Below are 23,295 nucleotides of genomic sequence, written 5' to 3' on the forward strand. Positions count from 1 at the left end.
TTAGTGTGCTGTCTAGATTTGCCATAGCTTTCCTCCCCAGGAGCAAGTGTCTTTTAATTTCTTGGCTGCAGTCCCCATCTGCGGTGATCTTGGAGCCCAGGAAAATAAAATCTGTCACTACCTCCATTTCTTCCCCATCTATTTGCCAGGAAGTGAGAGGACTGGATGCCGTGATCTTAGTTTTCTTAATGTTGAGTTTCAAGCCAACTTTTGAACTCTCCTCCTTCACCCACACCAAGAGGCTCTTTAGTTCCTCTTCACCTTCTGCCATTAGAGTGGTATCATCTAAATATCTGAGGTTGTTGATATTTCTCCCGGCAATCTTAATTCCAACTGGTGATTCATCTAGCCCCGCCTTTCTCATGATGTGCTCTGCATATAAGTTAAATAGACAGGGTGACAGTATAAAGCCTTGCTGAACTCCTTTCTCAATTTTGAACCAGTCAGTGGTTCCGTGTCCAGTTCTCACTGTTGCTTCTTGACCCACATACAGGTTTCTCAAGAGACAAATAAGATGGTCTGGTACTCCCATCTCTTTAAGAACTTGCCACAATTTGTTGTGATCCACACAATCAAAGGCTTTAGCATGGTCAATGAAACAGAAGTAGATGTTTTTCTGGAACTCCCTAGCTTTCTCCATGATCCAGCATATGTTGGCAATTTGATCTCTAGTTCCTCTCCTTCTTCGAAATCTTGCCTGTACTGCTGGTAGTTCTCGGTCCACATACTGCTGGAGCCTAGCTTGTAGGATTTTGAGCATAACTTAGCTAGCAAGTGAAATGAGTGCAATGGTGTGGTAGTTGGAACATTCTTTGACATTGGCCTTCTTTGGGATCGGAATGTAAACTGACCTTTTCCAATCCTGTGGCCACTGTTGAGTTTTCCAAATTTGCTGGCATATTGGGTGTAGCACTTTAACTGCATTGTCTTTTGTGACTTTGAATAGCTCAGCTGGAATACTGTCACCTCCACTAGCTTTGTTGTTGCTCAGACTTCCTAAGACCCATTTGACTTCACATTCCAGGATGTCTGGCTCGAGGTCAGTGACCACCCCATCATGGTTATCAGGGACGTTAAGCTCTCTCTTGTGTAGTTCTTCTGTGTAATCTTGCCACCTCTTCTTAATCAAATCTGCCTCTGTTAGGTCCCTGCCATTTTGGTCCTTTATCATGCCCATCTTTGCATGAAATGTTCCCTTCATATCTCCAATTTTCTTGAAGAGATCTCTGGTCCTCCCTTTTCTATTGTTTTCTTCTATTTCTTTGCACTGTTCATTTAAGAAGGCATTCTTATCTCTTCTAGGTCTACACTTACAAGTCATTTATATCCCATCTTCCATATTTACCTACAGATCCTTTGAATTAAAGTTAAAAAGCAAGAGATCATGGAGAAAATATTACATTGCATTTATACTGCACTTTTTTCCTCTTGTGAGGAACCCTGTGTGGCTTCCTTGGCTCTGTTTTATCCTAACAACAACAACAACAACTCTATGAGGGAGGCTGGGTTTGAGAGTCTGTGATTGGCTCAGAGTCTCCCAGTGAGCTTCATGGCTGAGTGGGGTCTAGTAGCCAGATCTCCTGTCCAACACTAACCACTAGGCCACCCTGGCTGTCATTCTGCCAAGAAAGAGGAGAGATGCAGAAGTGATCAATTAGGAATCTTAAATTGACAATAGTGCCATAGCAAATAACTGTATAATTGCATACAGTGCTGTGCCCATCTTGCAAGTCATCAGGAATGGAGCTGGTGAAGAGACAGTGTGTGAGAGCATCTCTGTGTGAGAGAAAGAGGATGAGTGCTGAGTGAGCGTCAGGTAGTACTAAGCTGTGTAATACTAAGTTGTGTGTGCCATGGTCTTCTCTGGAAGCACATGCCCTTTATTCCAAAATTGTGTTTGTGCATGGCAGTTCCTACTTCTGATATTGTTGTGGCAAACAACACTTGATGACACTTGCCTTTCTTGAGTGACGTAGACAAGTGCCCCCACTGGTAAAAAAAACAAAGAGCATGTGTTGGTCATGGGACACTCTGAGGCATAGTTGATTTTTCAGTACTGGACATAACAGGAGGTGGACTGCTGGTAGTAATTAAGCCTTTGTGGTTGTAAAAATGCTTACTACCAATGATATGTGGTTATGCACGTGAACATCTGGTTGCTGATTCTCTCCCAATGCACAGCAGCGCTTGTTAACAGATGCTGCTAATAGATGCTGTGGTACTTGGTTGCACGAATGACTTGATGGAAGATCACGGTGGTATCTTTTCAAACGTCTGTCCGGCAAGGTCATAGGTAGCCTTTGTAACAGCAAGCAGCATGAGCAAAGGGCATGTGTGTCCCGTTTCCCCTGTTTGCATCAAGGTCTGGAAATGGCTTCACCTTTACTCATTTTGTGTGAAATTGTCCTGTGGCCTTTTTGGGGGGTGGGGGAGAGACCTCTGATGGGCTTTGTAGATTTTGTTGGTTGTTCCAGTCCCACAGCTGTGAACTGATGTCAATAAGTCTTCCCTGGAGGAAAGAATCTTTTACAGCTATTTGGGTTTTAAGACTCCTCAGAGCAGGTTGTGAGTTTGTTATGCACACAGTTGCCAGAAACTTCGGAGCTACAACTCTTTTGACTAAAACAGAACAAATTGCAGCTGTGATTAAAATTTAGCACCACTTGTTCCTGCCCAGAGTCACGCATTGTTTTCATAAATGCTCAGCCATTCATGTCCTCTCCCCCTCCTTCCCCCAAACTCCTTCCGCTTCCTCCACAAATGCATCCAGAGAGTGAGCCAGCACAATGCTTTCGGGACAGGTAGCTAACAGGGTAATTTATGTTTGTGTTGTAAGTGGATGGAACAGCCAGTAACACTTCTGCCGAGGAGTTCAAACCCCTGGATCAACAGCATGCTAACTTGTTTAACATGACTCTGGTAGGAGCTGGAGACAGATCACTGTTCTGGAATATGCCCAGAAAATGTCACAACAGCAGGGCAGGAAGGCTTGTTTGCTTCCATAAATTGCTCTGGCTTCCTTTTCCAGGCAGGCAGGCAGGTACAGCAACCAAGCCCTTCAGTAAACAGGTGGCTGCTCTATGTCTCTCTGCCATAAACTGTGTGTGAGAATAAAATTGAACTCGTACGTCACAGTTTGGCTGACTGCTGTTCAGAGGCAGGGGAGCTCCCTTAACAGGCTAGTGTGCGGCTGCAAATGTCCCAGGCAGCCTCTAGGTGACGTGGGGCAGCAATAAGAATGCATGAAATAAGAGCAGTACCAGGGAGGGGGGTGCTTATTATTCATCCAGCACTTATATTTTTCTCCCTCCCTCCTTTCTAGTGTGGCATCTTTCTGGGAGCCCTGCTGCTTGTTTTCTGCTCCTGGATGACTCATCAATCCTGCATGTTCCTAGTGAAATCAGCCAATCTCAGCAAACGCAGGACCTATCCTGGGCTAGGTGAGCGTGGTCAAATGGGGGGAAGATGGTTTTATGCCTTGCTTTTATTCCAGTTTTCTAATTTACAACTCTCATACTGGTGTAGCTGAATTATTCACTGTATTCTGGGGATATTTTTCCTTTTCTCCTCCTCTGTGTAACTGCACCACTGAGCACAAAGATTTAACTCTTTGAAGATGGCACAGAGCCCATGTAGGCCAGGAAGGAGTGAGTGGTCCAAACAGAAGCCCTTGGGGAGAAAGCGGCCATGATGGGTGGCTGCTCTCAATGGTTGGTGTCTGCTCAAAAGCCACTCACTTTCCCCGCCCAGCATGCTGCCGAGGACATTGGGTTCTGCCAGTAGAGAGCCTGGCATGGGCTCTGGGCTCCTTGGATTGTGTGCCTGTGGCAGCACAACAGGGAGGTCAGGGGAAGCAGCGCACGAGGGTTCCAGTGGCCAAGAAAATCGAAACATCTGCGAGATTCATGTGTGGGTTTTTGGCAAGGCCCAGCAGCCCTCTTCCTCATAGTTTGTCTGCTGTGCCTTGGCGCCAGGATTGCCATCTATTTTTGACCTCTCCCCTGATTCCCAGGGATTTGGGTGGGGGAGAAGATTGCACGGATAGGGCTGAGGATTTGAGCCTTTCAGATTGATATGCATGTCCTTGCTGGAAAACAAGCCACAAGCTGGATGGAAGAGCCCCTCTTGGGCTTTCTTTTAAGCTGCTGTTTCAGAAGCAAACACTCCTGCGTATCCGTTTAATATTTGCTTGTTGCAGAGGTGGGATTTTTCCCTTGGGGTGGCAGAGGTGAAAGATTCTCATGGCAGGACATGCTGTTTTCTGCCCTCCTGCAAGTGTAGCCCCACCTTGTGTTTCCTGAGTTGGCTCTTGGGGAGTCAGAGTGGGGAATTGGCTGGTCCCATGGCCTGCAAAGGATTTAAAGAAATGTGCAGTCTCCTTAGTGACTGCTGACAGATGGATACCCTTAGTTCCTCTGTTGCCCGAGGCTCCCTCATTTAGCTGCACTGCACAACCACTGCAAAATATGTCTATTGGCAACAACAAAAAATTAGAAAACTCCAGTGGTCCTGAAGGTTAAACCTTTGCTACAAAAGATAGACTTTATTATAGCTCTTTTCTTATGGGGGAGGGCAAGAGAAGAACAGGGGGAGTCAAATGTAGCTCTTTCTCTCCAGCACCAGATGCCCATAGTCCTTGATTTCCCCTTCTGTGTTACAATAAGTCTTTGTGCATTCCTCCTCCTTTGCCTGAATACATTGAGCCCTGTTCACCTTGGAGCATCTCCCAGGAAGAAGAGGTCTCCTTCACTTTCTAAAACTAAGCAGCTTAGAGACACAGAAGGGCCAGTAAATGCTTCCAAACTTTCTGGCACACAAACATTGGTGCGGAAAGAAATGGCTTCCCTTTCTGCCCGCCTTTGCCCTGGGAGAGATGCCACCAGTCAGAGTAAGGAGAGTGCCTGGGAAAAGGCATCCTCGGCCCCAGCACAGGCTGTGCTGCTACAGACACCCCAGTGCATCAAGGTTGAGCAGCTACACACAGCAGCCTTTGTCGCTTGCTTTCTTCTACATGGGTCCAGCTGCAAGAGATCCTGGCAGGACCCAAGCTGATTCTGTGGGAGGCTTTGGCAGCTTTGAAGGACGCAGGAAAGTTTTACAAATTAACTTAATCTAAGCAACGTCTTCCGGAAGAACATTCAAAGCTTTTGCTACAAGAGCCAAAGTGGCAGAGAAACAATAGGAATAAACACCTCTCAATGTTATTTGGAAGGGGGAATGGTGGGAGGAGGAACACTTGATGTGTGTTGAGTCCAGCAAATCAATAGCGTTTGTCTCTGAGTAACTAAGCAAGAGCATTTTTATTGTTTTTAAATTATGCACACTATTTATGGCTGTAACTTCTTGGGCTTTGATAGGATGGTTTTAAAGCAAAGCAGTTAACCCTTTAACTTAGAATTGCCTGCACATTTTCCAGAGACAGATATAGAGGCAGTTCCAAGGGAAGGACTTAACCCCTACCTCACTTTATCGCTTTGTAGCTCCCACTTCTCCTGTATATAAGTGTGAGCAGTACGAAGCATGTATCCTTGAATGCTTCTTCCATACCTACCAATAACACCGCCTGCCTTAGTTAATATGAAGTCATGTGAGGGAACATATACAGCATGAGTGCCTCCCTAGATCATCTCCTCCTGTTTGCCATCAGAATTTTGAAGATGGAGAGAGTGCTTGCTTAACAGTGTGATGTATTTGCCAAGTACAACAACAGGGCTGCTTAGTGAATTCTCTGCCTGTTCCATGGTTGCACAACTCCCTTTCCTAAGTTCAGCAAAGCTAAAGCATAATGATTGCTAAAAAGCCAACAGGGCATTTAGGATCAGGGCATTTGGAGGCTGGATTTGCAATATATTTCTGTCTGATTAAAACACGGTATTATCTGCTTTGGAGTAATGAAGACATTTTCTTTGTTCATACATGTGTACATTTCCGCACTTGAATTTTGTGAAATACAGAAAGCATCTCTTACTTTGTTTGATGGTGGTATTTGGTATCCTGTTTCCCCCCATATTATGGAAGAACAATAAAGAAATCTGAAAGCATGGTGTTACTTGCCTGATGCCTTTGAAATAGGTTGGGATAGATATTTAAATACATGAGATTATAGTTTAAAATATTTTACCACTGCTGTTTTGCATTAATTGGTGGGCCACCAAAACCTTCATTAAGAAGCTGGATGTTTGGAAACATCTGCTGCAGAGAGACAAGATGTAATTTGACCAAGACAGTAGTGACTGCTGCTCTGTACTCCTGTAGGGGATGCTAGCTGAGCTCTTTAGTATTGCCATTCCACCAGACTCACCTTGCTAAAGCACTGGTCAGGATCTTGGCTGGAAGCCATTGATCTAGCAATCGCCAAGGTGTAGCAAGGTGTTCTAAGGTGCACAAGTTCTCTGGGAGAGTACTATGAATGGTCATGCTCTGGTTTCATTTATGCACACATTCGTGCGCACACAAGACCTCTGAAAATACATCCATGTCTTTAAAAATGTGAAAGGCAACTGACCAGGACTAATTTTCATAAACATCAGAAGGGGAGGTAAGCCTGTTTATGAATTTTCCTCCTTTAAACAAGCAAATAAATAAAGCAACATTTCTGCAAATATAAAACTGACTTCTCAAGGAGGGCTTAACCAGACAAAAAAACATTTTCCCCTGACATGTTAGGTTTTTGTGTTACAGAAACTTTTCAGATGGAGGGATGTTCCTCATGTTAAGTCTCATCTGTAGTCCAAAGTGGTACTGCCCAGGCACAGATTAATTTCTTCATTAGATACTTGTAAAAATTGTAGTGTTCATAGTTAACTAATATATTCACTGGCATGGTGGGAAGTAGAGCATTGCAATTTAGAATTTGACCACACCAAGTGTGTGAAGTTACTTGAATACTTTTGAATACATAAGCTATTCCCTTTCCTTTTACCAGGTTTTAATTTATCTGGTATCCTTTACACAATCTGTTTGGCATAAGATGTCTGAGATATCTACTCATTGCCTAATTTTAGAATACCCTGCTAGATATGAACATATGCTGCAGTCATATCAGGAGCTAGTATAAGTGTTGAAACAATTCAGTATCAAACGTTAAAACAACAACAACAAAACAACAACTTCACATTAGAAATCTGGTTTGATTTAGTGGCTGTAACACTGGCTATGGAACTAGAGGACCAAAGTCCAAATTGCAACTTGGCAATGGGCTTCTTAAATGGCCATGGGCAAGTCTCACACTCAGTCTTTGTTCCTCATTTGGAAGGTGAGAATGGTTAGCTTTTTGTGTACAAAAGGGCTGTGTGAATGGTTCATAACAATAATTTAGAATCTAAAAGGATAATTTTATTTTCCGTTAGATGTTGTTTTACTCCCAGACTTATATCTTAATTGTAGTAAACATTAAGTAGGAACCACCCAAGAGATACTTCTTTTCAGTCATTTTTCCTTCTGTATAGACACAAAGTTCAGCATCTGACAAAATACTTAAGTTTACGCAAGTGGGCCACTTTTGCCTAAAATTATTTTCCACCCCTCCCACTCACCCCCATCGCCAGTCAAGTTTTTTTCTGAGGGATTGTTGCTCCACATTCAGTGTTCTTTCTCTTCTGTTATACAGTCCATTGTCTTCTGAGACTGATGAGATGCCAAATTAAAATCTGAAATGTTGATGTTCTTAGATGTGAACAGATGAATGAGCTTCATTTACTAAGTTGTATTTACAGCCTGCTTTATTGCTAAGGATTAGGTCAGGTAACAGCTCTTTCCCTGTTGCAAAAGAACTCCTTTATTCTCCTGTATTAGTGGGAAACTGAGAGAGCTGGCTCATACGTAGAAATAACCGCTCTGACTAGAGTTTTGCACAAACATCATAATGCCAGAGGAGGTACTTACAGAAGATCACAGTGCCATTTCCAAGAATACAGATTTCTGTTCCAGTGCACTCCTTTCATGCAAGTAGATACTGTGGCCTTCTGAAAGGACCCCGCATGATATTAAGCTGACCACTCATGCAAGCACTTATTTCCATAAATTGGCCACCTGTGGCAATGTATGAACCACCACTTAGTAAGTATGACTTGCTCAAAATCACCTACAGAATTAATGGTTCAGCTGAAATTTGGATGAAGTATTTCCCAAGCTTCTGTAAAAACTGTTCTTTGAAGCTCATCTACTGTTGTTGCCCCTTTTTTGAAGGACTGATGGGGACATTTTCTTTTCCAGATTCTCTTGCCTTCCATTCTTCCAAATGAATGGAGTGCCCGTATCCTGCAGAGTCTTGGTCCTATTCGGGTGCTACACCTAGGGCTTCTTTTAAGGCCACAAAAATATTCACCCCCAGAAGCAAATTCTAGAGCATGGGACTGGGGCTCAGGCGATCTGGGTTTTAGTCCCCACCTAATCATGGAGCCAACTGGGTGACTTTGGGCCAGTTACAGACTCTCAGCCCAACCTACCTCACAGGGTTGTCATTTTAGAGATAAGACTGAAAGCAGCAGGAGGAGAATGATAGAAGTCACACTGAGTTGTTTGTAAGAAAAGGACAGGATATATATCTAATAAATAGAAATAATTTTCTTTTCAGTATGAGATTTCATAGTGCTCACCCTGCCCTATCCTCTCCTGGTCTGGTTAGTAATGGGCCTCTTAAGGCTTGCTTGCTTCCACCTGCTGGGCTAGTTCTTGCCATTCATGCCAGATTCCCCCATGCCTAGTTTGCCTTGCTGCTGGAGAACTAGCTCTGCTCCAAACCCAAAAATGCATGTGCTCATACAATACTCTTCTAAAGCAAAGATGGATAATAAGGAGGTAAAAACTACTATGGAAAACAGGTGTTCAGAAATCCATTCCTCAGACCTGCCCAGAGATTTTAAGCTGTGGAAATGCAGATAGCAGCTCAAGTTAAAAAGGACAACACTTTGGTGACTGTCTCCTCCTGTCAGATCCAGGCAGCCAACTTAAGCTGGGCTTGCTTTCAAAAGGAATTTGAGTGAATGTTCACTTTCCCTCTCCCTCTGTCTTGAAGGATCCTGGACCATCAAGGGCAGCATTATTCCTTAATGTCTGCCCGAACTGTTATATCCCGAGTAGTGCTTTTTAAAAATAGATTTGTTTTAATTGAAAATTGGTGATTGTTTTGTTTCTGCTCTTTATCTGTTTCTAAGGAATCATCATCCATGGCCATTACTTTAGAGACGGAAGTGTTTCTTCTGTTCCCTTCACTTCTTTTGTTGCATTCCTGCACTGGGGTGACTGATCCTTTTTCAAACACAAGATTTCGCCAAGAGAATATGGACATTGTGCAAACTGAGGGTTGAAAGCCAGTTGCCTTTTGTAAACATTTCGCATGAATGTGGCATTAGTAACAGGCCCAGTTAAAAAAGGTTCTCTCTCAGAACTGGAGGTGGTAATTTTCCTCTTATCCCCGTAGTAAAATGCCTTTTGAAAATACAAGCTGAGCTTTCCAGAGTAGCAGTGATTTCAAGGATGCTGATTGCTTTGTGCTGCAAGCGGTGACCAGTGTATAAAATGAAAAAGAAATCTCTTGGTCAAATCCCTTTGGTGTGGGTTGTGAATCATGGATATTCTCAGGGTGGCTGAACATTCTGGGCATCGTCTCAATCCTCCCATCAGCAACACAAAGTGGTTCAGTCATAATAGAGAAGGAAGGAATAAAAATGGGAACCTGATTGAAATTTTGCACTGCAGTAACTTTTTGCCACACAGTCTCTTATGTTCGCATATTTTCTTTTCAGTGCCGACTTTCTTCTTTTAATGGTTACCATGTGTAACTTCTACTTAGCGCTCTTAGGCTGTGGGGAGGGGGGGGCATGGCAAGGGGAAGGGGGAGAAGAACCTGCTTTGAATCTTTCTCTCAAATTTGTTTTTATGTGGCTTCTGATTTGTGAATGGAATGTCAAGAAGAAGTAAAGGTCCAAGAGTGGTGTGTGTGTGCGTGCGGAAGAAAACTGATCCTGAGCTAAAAAGCTCACAAAGCCCTGCCTTCTGAATCGCCTCTGCTAGATGTTGTTAATTTTTTAAAATGCCACATTTTGAACATATGTTTGAATAACTGTGGTGATGTATGTGTTTTCTTTCCTTCTTCCCCACTTTTTTTCCCTTAGCCTTCCATGCCTATGGAAAAACTGGAAAAATGTTGGTGGAAACCAGGTAATTTTTTTAAATTTCCTCCTCAAGATCTGACCCCTTCCAATTTGATGTTATGTCTATCATTTATGCACTGTTTCTCCTAATATCTGTTGTAGGGAACTTAACAGTATTACCTGTTCTGATCCAACATGCAGACTGAACATGATGTCACTGTTCTCTGTGTGATGCATGTTCATAACAGCAACTCCACTTCCCCCATTTTAAAACTCTTCCCAGTGTGTTGGACTTTCCAACATATGTGCTCAATTGGTTGTAAGGTCTGTTTAGCTGCAGTAATTATTTAGGTAGAATAGCAGAATTGTGCCATGTTTGAATAAAACACTGCAATGATTCCAGTGGACAGCAGACATCTAAACCAGAGAATGATTTGTCTGTGGCATAAATGCAAAGGTTCTTGGTTTTCTGTAGATGGAATTGGCCTTTTCAGCAATCACATGTGTTCATCTGTTCCTTCCCATTGTCATGGCCAGACTCTACACAATTAGAAGTGTTCATAATATTTTTTTCACTGTCAACTTCTCCCAGCAAAGATAGCTGCTCAAAACAGCTCGATGGTGCACTCCCATCATTTTCATCCTGGTGAGGAAGGAATTCCATTTGGGTGGACTGGGTTCATGCCGTCTCCTCTCTGCACCATTATGCATCAGATCTGACCTAGGTTTTCACACAAGGGAGAAGTATTTGGTGCTCCCATTTCTCTCTGTGCAAAGAGTTGTGCATAATTCAGTAGCTGCTTTTTATCCTGTCTGTGATTGTTTTCCTCTCAGTAGATCAAGGATGTCACTGGACTACATTAGTAAATTTGCTGACAATAATAATGCCACAATGCTCCCATCAACATTTGAAGACCTTTGCTTTTTCTAATGATAAGTTTATTTCTATAAAGAGAAATGTCACTTAGTAGATCTTACTTTGGTTTGCTCAGAGCTTCAACTAGAGAAGAGAAGCCTAGCAAGGCCTTTCCTCTGGCTTCTGCTCTCTTGGACTTGTGTCCCTACCACAATAAGAAGGGCACTGCAGCTAACTCAGGCTGCAATATGAACATTTGTTGCATCACAGGGTTGCTTTTTATGAATAAGGTGCTTAAACTGTGATCCATAACAAGCTGGCCAGTTGTGTGAGCCTGGCTTTCCTCCGTATTCCCAGCTGCTAAACTGCTTTGAGAGATGGCTAAAAATATTTTCAGTGCTTCACTGCCATTACTTTTCCATGTAAGCAATTGTAATAATTGCTGAGGGGATGTTATATGATGGGAAATGGGAGTGGGGGGGACATTGTGTCTTTGTGAAAAGGAGTGGTACAATGGCAGGACTTCCTAGCGTCAGCACTCACTAAGATGTTGCCCACCTTCCTGGAGGGCCGAGGCCCACCCCACTCTCCATTGAACAAGTGCAGGCTTTTAGTTTAATATCGCTTGCTTCTCCCTTCTTTGATTGTATGTGATGGATTATTTTTAGCAGATAAGGCAGTAGATAATATTAATAATGAGCTTAAATCTCTCTCACACACTTTCTTCAAAGTGTATGAGTGAAAATGGCTCCTTTCAACCATGCTCCCTAAAAAGAGTTCCCCTTTGTGGCTCTAGTAAAGCAGTTAAATTATTATGCATGCACTGGAAGGCGTTAACCTCTCCTTGCTGCATGGTTACTAGGTTGTCCTTTTTATTGTCTCATAAAGCTAATGCTGCACATATATACTATGGCCCTTTCGTTAGTATCATACTCATAGACTGTCTGAAACTATTTCATAAAACAGTTTGATGGCATGAAAGCAGTTGTACCACACACATGCACACACACGCACGCACACACAATTTCCAAAGTCATTTTAGAACACTTACTCAGAAAGCAGTGGGGAAACAAATGTTACCATTTCTAGAATATGACTCATATAAATGGGAAGATGATTATCAAAGAGAGAGGCCATTTTTTTAAAGGTTTCTCTTAAATTCTCCATTCTTCTCTTGATGTGGCAACACATTTCAGTATGGACAGAGAAGTGAAATGGAATTAATCATCAAGGCTTCACCTGTACTAGATCAGAGAAGAGTAGATTTGGAAGGGGCCAAGAAAGGTCCCTGCCAGTGCAGGAGCCTAAGTCCCCCTCAGATGACTGTCTAGTAATCAAAATGAGAGAGAAATTAGAAAGCATTCCTGTTTAAGCTTATGAAAGGAGAGGGTTGGAGAAGATACGGCAGTGGACCATGTGTTGTGTCCAGTAACTGCTACAGGTAACCTGTGTGACCATGTGTCAACTGTGAGGGTTTTGTAGGTTAATAGTCAACATTAAACTCATAAAAGATATGGAGGTGAATCTATTTTTATTAAATAGACTATTGGAAATACCTTTGATACACACCAGGACATGGTGCAATGTCTGCTGCTGTCTGACAAACAGTAAATGTGGTTCTCCTGCAGCTCCCCCACCTCAAAATGGTTGCTCACTTCACTTCACAGGCCTTGCTTTCTCCAAACTGTTTCCCTTAGGCTTTGTCCCTGATCGCTGCCAAAGAGGATGTTTTAGCCTAGATGAGAAGATGGCTTCAGCCATATTTTTCTCCACTGTGTTTGCTGAATGCCTGTATTAAGGAGTCCAAGCTGCAGGGCTGTTTTCCATAATCAATGCATCTCCTGAAATATTCTGTTAGCAAGATGGTGGGAAATTCACAGAGAAGGTGTTCAGGACACCAGCAGTGGAAACTGACTATGTTCAAAGTATTCCAGAGTGCTGATCCCATCTGAATGTAGCACTTAACACACACCTGGCAAGTAATAGGGGCTGCATTCCAAGAGAACGCTCTGCTCTGGAGTGACCTGTCTGTTTGTGCACTTTTACAGTATGATTGGACTGATGCTAGGAACCTGCATTGCTTTCTATGTTGTAATTGGAGACTTGGGATCAAACTTCTTTGCCCGGTTGTTTGGGCTCCAGGTAAGCTTGCTTTTCATTAACTCTTACCAACAGCAATTCAGTACATTTCCCCTTTCCTTTTTAGAAGGCATGTTTTGCTTTTGGAAGCATATTTTACCAAACATTATTGTTGCAATACTGCCAAGGCATTCTGCATCTCTCAAAATTAGGAGCAAGCATTGAAGCCACAAAGCACTTTTCCCCACAGGAGACTGATCCAAGGCAAATAAAGTCAGGATGCATATGTCTGTGAAATTGATGGTCAAGGGTCAGTCCCAAGTGGACTGATCTTCTGAAAAGTTGCTGTACGTTGATGTGGAAAGAAGACACATCTAGATCTACTGGTAGATCTCTGGGTGGTCTGAAGATTAAAAGAGGTTCTCTGCTATTTAACAATAGCAACAACAACACATCTCCCCTCTGCCCCACATTATACTGCTGAAATTTAGAATTCCTGGGATGATTTCTAAATTTTTGCAAAATGAGGTTTTGGTACTCCCAAAAAAGTTCTGTAAGTCCAAGCATGTGTCTTCTGCATCAGGCTTCCGGTTGACGGATCCCAGGGTTCTGTTAAAAAACAAAATAGAGCCTACAAGCCTGATGTCTGCCTACATTGCTGTCTGTTTCCCTTAACAGTGGGATTCTTTTTGCATTCTGTTTGTATAGCAGCTGCACTTTCACATATGCATGGCCACCCATTCCGATTATAGGAGCACTTCTAACAGTGTTCATCATTTAACGTGATAGGGATGTGAGGCAAAGTAAGGCAGAGCAGGCCCTATCATGCTAGTAGTAAACAGAGAACTGAAAGCTAGAGGTGCTAAAGTTTGTGTCATCCAGGACTCAAGGGGCAGCCTCTGGTAGAACTGGGAATTTAGTGCTTTGCTGAACTGAACAGGGCTTTAACATTGTAGTGTAAGCCTCAGAATGTGTCGGGCCATTTGTTAATCTCAGACCTCCAAATAGGATACACAGCTAAATCACGAATAACCCAGCAGACCAGGTCAAGAAAATGCAGTGCTGATAGCATATCTGCTGTTTGCCTTTTCCAGTGCAGGAATAGTTTAATTCCCACCAGATAAATAGGGAACATAGAACAATTCATGGGGCAGAAACTGGCCAGGAAAGCTAAATGGACATTCAGCAGAGTTTTGGCATGGTTTTTATCTGCTCCGGCCTGATGCAGTTAAGCTCTGATTAAGGAGCTGAGAAGTTAAAAAGATGCATCATAAGCAAAGCCAAATTAGGTATTAAATATTTCTAGGCATTTCCAAGCTTTCTGGTATAATAAATACTCCCACTCCCACCCCAAAGAGAGCTGCTGGTTAATTTTCTGGGTCAGAATTTCCAAGACTTCCATCTATCTCTTCCTTCATTTTCTTTTCTGCAGCAAGGTTAGTTTTCATTTTATTTGCTGGAAGTACATAAAAGATATTCAAATAGGTTGCTTTCGGATTACCATTTAAAACAGCCAACAAGCGTTGGCTTTAGAATAGGCTTGGTAAGATCTCCGTAGAGCAACAGTGGCACCCAGTGACTATGTGGGCTAATCACAGAATGGTCTGTTGGATGCAGCTTTCCTGACGCTCCAAAGCCTTTCCTTTAATTTGCTTTCAGAGTGAATCTTAATCCAAGTGCTGTTTGCAGCAGTGAGCAGGGTTGTGTCTTGCAGGTCTAGTTTTTCATCATCAGGCTCACTGGGCTTCCATCCCATAAGGGATCCTCTAGGTATACTCTTGATAACTGTTCCCCATGTTCCATTTTCAGGTGAGCGGCTGGTTCCGGGTAGTCCTGCTCTTTATTGTCTCCCTCTGCATACTTCCACTGAGTCTCCAGAGGAACATGATGGCTTCCATACAGTCCTTCAGTGCCATCGCTCTGATCTTTTACACAGTGTTTATGTTTGTGGTCAGTATTAATGACTGGAAGGCTTTTGTTTTCTTCAGTGGTTGGTGGTTAATTCATCTAAGGAAAACCGCAGTGCAAATTAAGTTCCACAGTGTCCAAGCTTCCCTCATGGGTGGGCTTTCAGAGGCCATGTAGGATGCCAGGTCTCCCGATTGGCAGTGACTCATAGGTTCAGGGTTTAGTTTGGAAGACTTTTTCTATTTAACATTATTGGCATTGCCTGGTAGAGGATGACCACTACCAGTAATAGAGAAGCTGCCTGCTCTCCTATATGGCCAAGACTCAGGAATGTGTCTCCCGTATGCTACTTAATGCACATTCTTCCAGGGAAATCACGCCACGTCCCCTGCTTCCAGCAAGTCAGCACATTTTACAGCCTATCCTAGGGGCTCCTAGGCCACACAGGTTGTCAGAGGAAGCCTTCGCTTCCCTCACTTTCTATCCCAGTGTTTTTAATCAAGTACTTCCTCCACAACTCGTTGTCATATGTTTCATAGGCCTCACGCCAAGGGCCAGTTAGCATATTCCCCTGAAATGGGTCTTCTGCCTCAGTCTCTGTACCCCATCACCTCTGGTGGCGTTTCTGGATCTTTCTCACACCCTCCCATCTCTCTGGCTCCTTGCCTTTTGACGTGTCACCATTTGGAAGTCAGAAGTGTTACCTTCTCAGGCAGCAGTTCAGAAGCAGCAAGTTGTGCCGATTCTTGATGAACGTTTATGATGCAGAATGGAATGGCTAGTTGGTGCCAGTGATTATGACAAAGCTAGTGGTTATGAGAACATGCATAAATATTCATCCGGTCTTGCAGTGCATTCCTAATATATATAGTGCTGCTCCAACAGTATATAGAGAGCTTTATAGAGTTTGATAAGCATACCCACACATGAAAGACAGCTCCCAAGAAATTTACAATCAAACAAAAAAGAGACAATGGAATCAGGAGGGAGAGCAATTGGAGTGGCACGAGATTAATGTGACCGAATGCATTTTGCACATGCTTAAATTTGGAGGTGGAAATGAGGATGAAAAAGGTTAAACAAATGGTCTCATGGAAAGATGGATTTTGAAGGAAGAGGGAAAGGAATGTCACGTGTCTGGGAAAGGCGCTCCATGCATAAAAGAGGAGACAAGGGAGAATGGGCGAAGTTATGTCAGAGAGCAAGAGATGTCCAGAAGGCTGAGGTTGTTGTTGCTGGAGTACCTGAAGATTTGGGAAGATATAACTGGAAACTTGTCCAAAGGATTGGGTGGAGCAAGACTATGAAGAGCTTTAAAGGTAAGGACTGGATGTGAAAAAGGGTGGTGTGCCAATGAAGGGATTTTAGTCACGTACAAAATATCCCCTGAACAACAGATTCAGTGTCAGAAGAGAGTAAGCAGCTGTTCTCTCACCACCCTATCTGTATGTAGATTGCTCTAATACGTGCAAAACCCATGAGCACTAGTCAGGGAAACAAGGCCTGGGAGACATGACCTAGTGAAATACCGCCTGTACAGTTTCGCGCCTGCTGTTCATCCTCTGAACAGAACCGCTGCCCCTTGATCGTTTTCACAGCACCAGTAAAGTTGTTGCAACCTGGCTTGCCAGACGTTGGTTTGGTTTGGCGTCTCTGTTGTCTAGATTGTAACCTCTCTTTTCTTTTCCTTGGCTGCAGATCACGGTCTCCGCTTTCAAACACGGCCTCTTTGGCGGGCAGTGGCTGCAGCGGGTCAGTTACGCACGCTGGGAGGGCATTTTTCGCTGCATTCCTATCTTTGGCATGTCTTTCGCCTGTCAGTCGTAAGTACCAGCAATGCGAGCTGCTTCGAGATTGTGGGGTGAAACGAGTTTTGTTAAGGGCAAAGGGTCAGGATGGCCTGCACGGGATAGATACCATCTGGTCCCCTTGTCTTGATTTTAATCAAAATATTTTACAGCCCACTGAGGTACAGCATCTGAGTGGGTTGTGACCCTTTTGTTACCTAGCTGGGAGAGGGAGTTATATTTCACTTCGGAGCCATTGTGCTTAAGAAGCTTCTTGTTCGTAGGAGGCAAATATGTCCCCAGTGTAATTTTCCATTGGCTTTAATGCCTGTTACTAAGGATGGTATTGGCCCCAGTTCTTGAGAGGTAACAAGAACTTAAGCAGATATAACTACACTGCAATAAGCCACCAAAGCTTGCCTAAAAGGATTTATGTGAGGGTCTTCATTAAGCATTGCAACCATTTTAGCTGAGAATATTTAAGTGAAAGGAAATGGTGCTGGGGCCAAGTTGACGTTGTTGATTATAGTGTTCCAGTTGCCCTCCAGGGCCCTGGGCGGGGCTCTGCACATTCTGTTTGTGCATTGCACGAAGGAAGCACGGCCTACTCAGGAATTTGGCTGCAGGCACCCAGCTTTCATTCCTTAAAAACAACTTTTAAAGGGACTCTTGCTCTCTGCGAAAAGAAGGGAGATTTGAGCCACGCTTTGAAGACCCAGAAACCTCGGGAGTCCAAATGGGATTCCTTTCCCTCAGGCAGCCCCCTTTCCTCTCCAGAACCTCTGTCTGTTTCCCCCCCCACTCTGTGGTCTTGCTGTCCCCTCTCTCCTTTCTCTCCCTCCCCTATCTTTTCCTTTCTTCCATGTATTTGAAACAGCCACATCTCTCAGTAAAAAGATTCACAGAAACCAGCGTTGCATCTTGGCATCATTTATTCTGGATCTAAAGTCTGTGGGATTTTCCGTGTAGCACATGCATCTCCTTAGTGGTGGGACTCGTTGTTGCTGTGGCAGATAGGTGCTTTCGTTCACAGACGAGTTCCATTTCCATTCTGCTAGTGTTGCCTTCACCACCCTCTGATTTGTGGCTGGCCTGAAAAGTGACCTGCCTGAAAACATCGGTGCGTGTTCAGTTGGGGACCTAGGATGGACTGTTAACATTAGTTTGGCATGGCTGGACTCTTCTCCTTGTCCACTGCTTATTATGTCTCTCAGCTAGCACATGCCTCACTCAGTTTTAAACGTCTCCGCTATAATTGGTGACAGAAGGGTTTATTCATTCTTTTATAGCTGTACCTAGTTACCACAGCAGGCTTTTCTAAAATCCAAAATTGTCCTTTTTCTTGTGGTGGCCATTCAGTAACCAACCGTCATTTGTTGGGAGTAGGAAACACAGGAAAATTATATGTTCTGGACTAGTATATTCACGTATCTATCTAAATATAGATTGCTACACCACCAGTGTGGCAAGCCAAACCGAAAGCTCAAACCTATAATTTTTTCCAAGGGCAAGAATAACACACACTTCTTGGCCCATGTGATGTCACATATGGATGAATCCCAGAACAGGCAGCCTTGCAGTCACTGACCTCTCAATTGACTTAGCAAAGCATGACAAATGTAAGACCTGAAATCCTTCCCTCTAGGGGCGAAAAGGTAAAATGCACTGGCGTGCCAGTTGTTCTAGCTTGGGAATGCACAAGTGTACTTTTCTGGTAAGATCGGCTCTTTCTGGTGTTCAGGCTTAACTCCTGTTGCCAGACTCAAAGAGAAACGTCTTTGCCCCTCTCCCCACCCACCAGAATGGCATATGGTGTAGCAGACTGTGTTTAAGGCAGGGAGCCAGGGAGCCTAGAAATGCAATATTAGCTCTGCTCCGGCCTTCCTGGGTGACCTTAGGCTAGTCGCCCCGTCACAACAGCTCATTTGTAATGGGAACAATTATGACATAACCTTTGAGTTGGGATTTCAGAGACAGGCACAGTTGATCCTTCCATGCACCTACTAGCCTGGGTGGCTGGCACTGTTCTTAGTCGGTAGTACACTATTGTCCTTGCTAGTGTAACAAAAGTAACCTTGAAGAGCTAGGAATGGCTGGATTTCCTATTCCTGGTCTGCATTAGGATTGCATGTATTCAACTAATCCATTTTGCCACATTTTCATGCTAATCGGTACATTTAAAATGCACTTAGATATACATTTCAACACATTTTAAAAGGTATTCAAAGCATTGCATTTTAAAATGTATTTTACTACTTTTGGAGCCAAAACGATTTCAAAATGTTCAAGAGGTGCAAAGTTTAATGCAAAGCTAAGCTCCAACCTATATGTTAGTCTGGAAGTATAGATCAGATCAATTGTTATTGGAATTTACAAAGACCAGATTCTTAAAGCATTTTCTATGTAGTGCAATGGCTGAAAAGGGTTTTGTTTTGTTTTGTTGTTTTGTTTTTTGAAGATCCATCTGGAAGTTGACCGGACTAAGCTTTCTTTGACTTCCTATAGCATGTAGGGTAAATCTTCATTTACCACTGAGTAGACTGTTGGTAAGATGACTTAAAACTCATATCTCTGGTTGTGGTAAAATACTTGGCCATCAGACCTCTTTGCTTTGCAGAATTGGGCCCTGTCTCTGTATGGTGGTGCCTGCCATTCACATTGACTCTAAAAATAAGACTGCAGATACACCCTTTCTGCTTTCTGTGAACTAGGGCTGGACTTTTCAACGTTTTATGGTGGAGATGAAAATCTGCTAACAAAAGAAATCGCTCTCTCTCCATCAAGAAGAAAAAGACGAAGCTGTTTCTCTGTATCAAGCACCAAGCCTGTTTGTTTGTGCTCTTTCTCTACTTGCTCTCATCTTGGGAGTAGAAAGATAAATGTAAAGGGCATTTGGTCTAAATATCTTCCTTTGGTCTGCCCTGAGGAGCTGCGTTTATTTGATTGTAAGTGATGTGAAGCCTACAGCATGTGACGAATTTGTCAGACAAAGGCTTCTGTAGTGCCCCAAGTGCCTTGGTCTTGGCCTGGCCTTCTGGGTGGACATTTTAGCTTTAGCAATGAAATCTTTGCACGTCGAGTTGTATTGCTTGTTCTGCATGTATGTGTTGGGGTCCCAACTGGCAGGGAGCTTTGACTCGTGTGTCTTACAGGTTTAGAGGAGTGGATACGGCCATGACTGGAAAGGCAAAAAATCCTTGGGCTTATTTACATGAAGTAGCAGTAGTGACTCCTGATCCTGGTGGCTCCTCTTAAGGACATACGATTTGCTTTGTTAGAGGAGACCAAATGCCCTTCGAGTCCAGCATCCTGTTTCCCAGCAGTAGCCGGCAAATGGCCCTGGCAAGTTCACAGGCAGGGGCTTGTGGCACTATCAGACTGTTGGTTCTCCAGTGCTGGGTAAACAGAGGAACGGTGTCCTGACTCTGGAGGCAGAAATTTCATTTTTCTCTCTGTGCCATCTTCAGGATGTCATTGAAACTTCACTGCTACGTCCGTGCACCTCTTGCTAAACTAGATGTGACAAGGGAGATCTGTGAGCAAGATCTTTTGCAGCGTTTTAAAAAATGTTAAGACCCATCTTGTAAAGAATGGGGGTATGAGTAAGAACTGGGGCTGGGGAAGTGGGGTTGATCCTCCCCACTCCACCTGTGCTCTGCTGTTCCTTCAGATCCATCCAGGTGCTATTTTGTTGCACTAAAATAGCAGCTTGGATAGGGGGTGGGGACTGTTTTAATCAGGAGGAAAGGATCAGCATCCCACACTCCTCTTGCATTGACATGAACCTGATTTGTTGCGGATTAACATTTTTTTTCAAATGCAGGAGATCTGATTCAGGATCTTTGTCTTTCCTCCAGCTGGGAATAGGGAGGCAGAAACCACTTATGACTGGTTTCTCATTCCATGTCATGAGAACCTCCCCGAGGGTAGGTTCACACCCTCTGCTATCACACCTAATCTGTGGTTTTTCCTAAGTGTGTGATTCATTGCTGTATAGCTGAACATAGGTAAAGGATGGTCATGTTTACTTTGTATAATCCAGTGGTGATCATAAGTTGAAATCCTCAGCTATCTAGGTAGGAAGCATACCACTGAGGTTTTCATAAATATCCAACTACCATGCTGCTATGTGATCAACATGATAGAGAGCTTTACAAGAAATATTTAGCTTTGCTTAGTAATTGATTGCCCTGCCTTCTTGTTCTCTTTCTCTTTGCCTTCAAGCTTCTGCCCCATTGGTCCAGGCAGAGTCTCTCTGCTTCCCTTCCTGTCCGCTTTCCCCCTCAAGGTGTGTCCTTGTGTTCAACCCCGTGTGGTCAGGCAAGGCCTAGGTGGCCTCTGGCTACTGTAATGCGGCATGCACCTGATGCTGCGGTGGCAAGGGAGGGACTTCTTACATGCAGGAGCACCCAAGCCCTGCGCAGTCGGCCTTCCCGTTTTCTGAGGGCTTGAGCTCAAGCACCAGTGCTGAAATATGACAGGCACAGTGCTTAGTCTTGGTTGTTTAACTTTTCTTTTTGACAGTCTGATGCTTTTGCTCTCTTCCTGCTCATTATTCTGTAAACACCGTCTTGCTTTAATTATCAACTCAGGATGCTCCAAGAACAATAATCTTCGTTGCACTGTCTGGAGCTCTGCCACTGGTGTTTGAGGCAAACAAGCAGTCATTCATGCTGCAATGTACTTTTTCTTTTAAGTGAAATATTTACATTGCACACGCAGCAGTGGTAGGGAGGAGAGGAGCAGGCATATTTGTGCAACACTTAAACTCATGAGTGTTCTGAAATCTCTTGGCACAAGTGGCATAAACTGCTGTAGACTGACAAGGACCTGGATTCCATGTGGGGATCATTTCTGCAGTTACGTTCTGCTGGCAAGGAAGAACGGGCTTCAGTATTTCTCTTCTTGAGAAAATGTTCCTGACGTGCTTTAACATTTATCTGCTTTTTCTGCAGCCAGGTCTTGCCAACCTATGATAGCCTGGATGAACCATCTGTTAAAATCATGAGTTCCATATTTGCCTCGTCGCTGCATGTGGTCACTGCCTTTTACATTACAGTAAGAATCTTAAAATTGCCCTTTTTTATTTATTTAATATACTGACCAACAGCTGAGGTTCTCTGACTGGTTAACAAAAGTTAACAAGAGACACACAGAACAATTAAATTAAAAGAACAGAACCGTAATTGCGATTGCTATTATTCAGCACAGAAGCACAGCAATGGTAGAGAAATAAAATGGAATATATGAAAAAAAAAGTTTTAAAGTTAGATGGTTAAAATGCTGGGAAAATAAAAAGGTCTTCACTCGGTACTGAAAATACTTCAAAGTAGGCTCCAGGTGCACCTCTTTGGGGAGCTCATTTCAAAATGAAGTTTCCACAACCAAAAAGGTCCTCCTGGTAGCCACTTACCTTACTTCCTTTGGAAGGGGCTCCCGAACCCTAATCCTGGAGAAAGTTACCTGATGATGACCTCAGGTTCCATACAGGTATATATGGGAGGAGGTGATCCTTCAGATAACCTGGCCCCAAACTATTTAGGGCTTTGAATGTTAGTACTAGCACTTTGAATCTGGCCTGGACTTCAACTGACAGCCATGTAACTGGAAGAGGACTGGTATAAATGTGTTCCCGTGAGCCAGTCCCCATTAACAATCTTGATGCCCTGTTTTGGATCAGTTGAAGTTTCTGGACTGTTTTCAAATGCAGCCCCACATACAGCACATTACAGTGATCCAGACAAGAGATTACCAGGGCATGGAGAGTAGCTAGACTCTCTCTGTCCAGATAGGTTGCAATTGATATATCAGTTTAAGCAGATAAAAGCATCCACCTATGACTTGAGTGATAACTCTGGGTCCAGGACCACCCCTAAACTATGCACCTTGTCCTTTAGGGGGAGTGCAATCCCAACCAGAACAGGTTGGGTTTCACCCAACAGGGCAGATGAACCACCAACTAACAGTACCTCTGACTGATCTGGATTGAGCCTTAGTGTGTTGGCCCTCATCCAGTTCAATGCCCTGCTCAGATACTGCTTCAAAGCCACCACTGCCTCACCTGGATTTGATGAAAAAGAGGATTAGACCTGAGTGTCATCTGCTCATTGCTGACACCTCAGCTCATACCTTCAGATAACCCCCACACACACACACACACACACACACACACAGCGGTTTCATGTGAAAATACTGCTCTGGGTAGGTTTTGGAGTTGTGGAGAGGCAACTATGAGAAGCAATGACATTTTCTGCCACGTGCTATAGATGCTCTCTGGGGACATTCCAGAGCCCAGGATTTGTAAGCAATATATCCCACTCCACAGGGCACAAGCCTGGAGTGTGCACATGATTTCCCCACATTCTAACGGAACAATTAGCTAGATAGAGTAACAGCCTGTACTGCCAGCAGAGCTTGTACAAGGAGTAACAATGCTGGCACCGATCACACAGCAGGACTTGCTTCATCTGTATCAAGAGAGCAGGGATTGGACATTGTAAACCCTCCCTGTTTCTGATTTAATTCAAATAGGTGCCTCTGAAGGGGCACGAAGACAGAATAGTGAAGTGGT

At 43.6% G+C, this 23,295-nt stretch overlaps 1 protein-coding gene across 4 annotated transcripts in view; it reads left to right on the forward strand.

The window, feature by feature from the left end:
• Positions 1–23,295, forward strand: part of SLC38A10 (solute carrier family 38 member 10) — a 79,242-nt gene that overhangs the window by 7,080 nt on the left and 48,867 nt on the right. For 3 of the 4 annotated variants that reach the window (XM_044416938.1, XM_044416940.1, XM_044416939.1), the window contains exons 2-7: positions 3,323–3,440; positions 10,116–10,161; positions 12,999–13,092; positions 14,839–14,979; positions 16,636–16,760; positions 21,680–21,782. In XM_044416938.1, coding sequence (XP_044272873.1) covers positions 3,323–3,440; positions 10,116–10,161; positions 12,999–13,092; positions 14,839–14,979; positions 16,636–16,760; positions 21,680–21,782 — 627 coding nt within the window. Of the gene's footprint in view, positions 1–3,322; positions 3,441–9,871; positions 10,162–12,998; positions 13,093–14,838; positions 14,980–16,635; positions 16,761–21,679; positions 21,783–23,295 lie in introns of those variants that run through there. The other variant, XM_044416941.1, reaches the window with a different exon arrangement.

The sequence above is a fragment of the Varanus komodoensis genome, unplaced genomic scaffold, assembly GCF_004798865.1.
Source record: "Varanus komodoensis strain SLA01 unplaced genomic scaffold, ASM479886v1 scaffold84, whole genome shotgun sequence".
Taxonomy (NCBI): domain Eukaryota; kingdom Metazoa; phylum Chordata; class Lepidosauria; order Squamata; family Varanidae; genus Varanus; species Varanus komodoensis.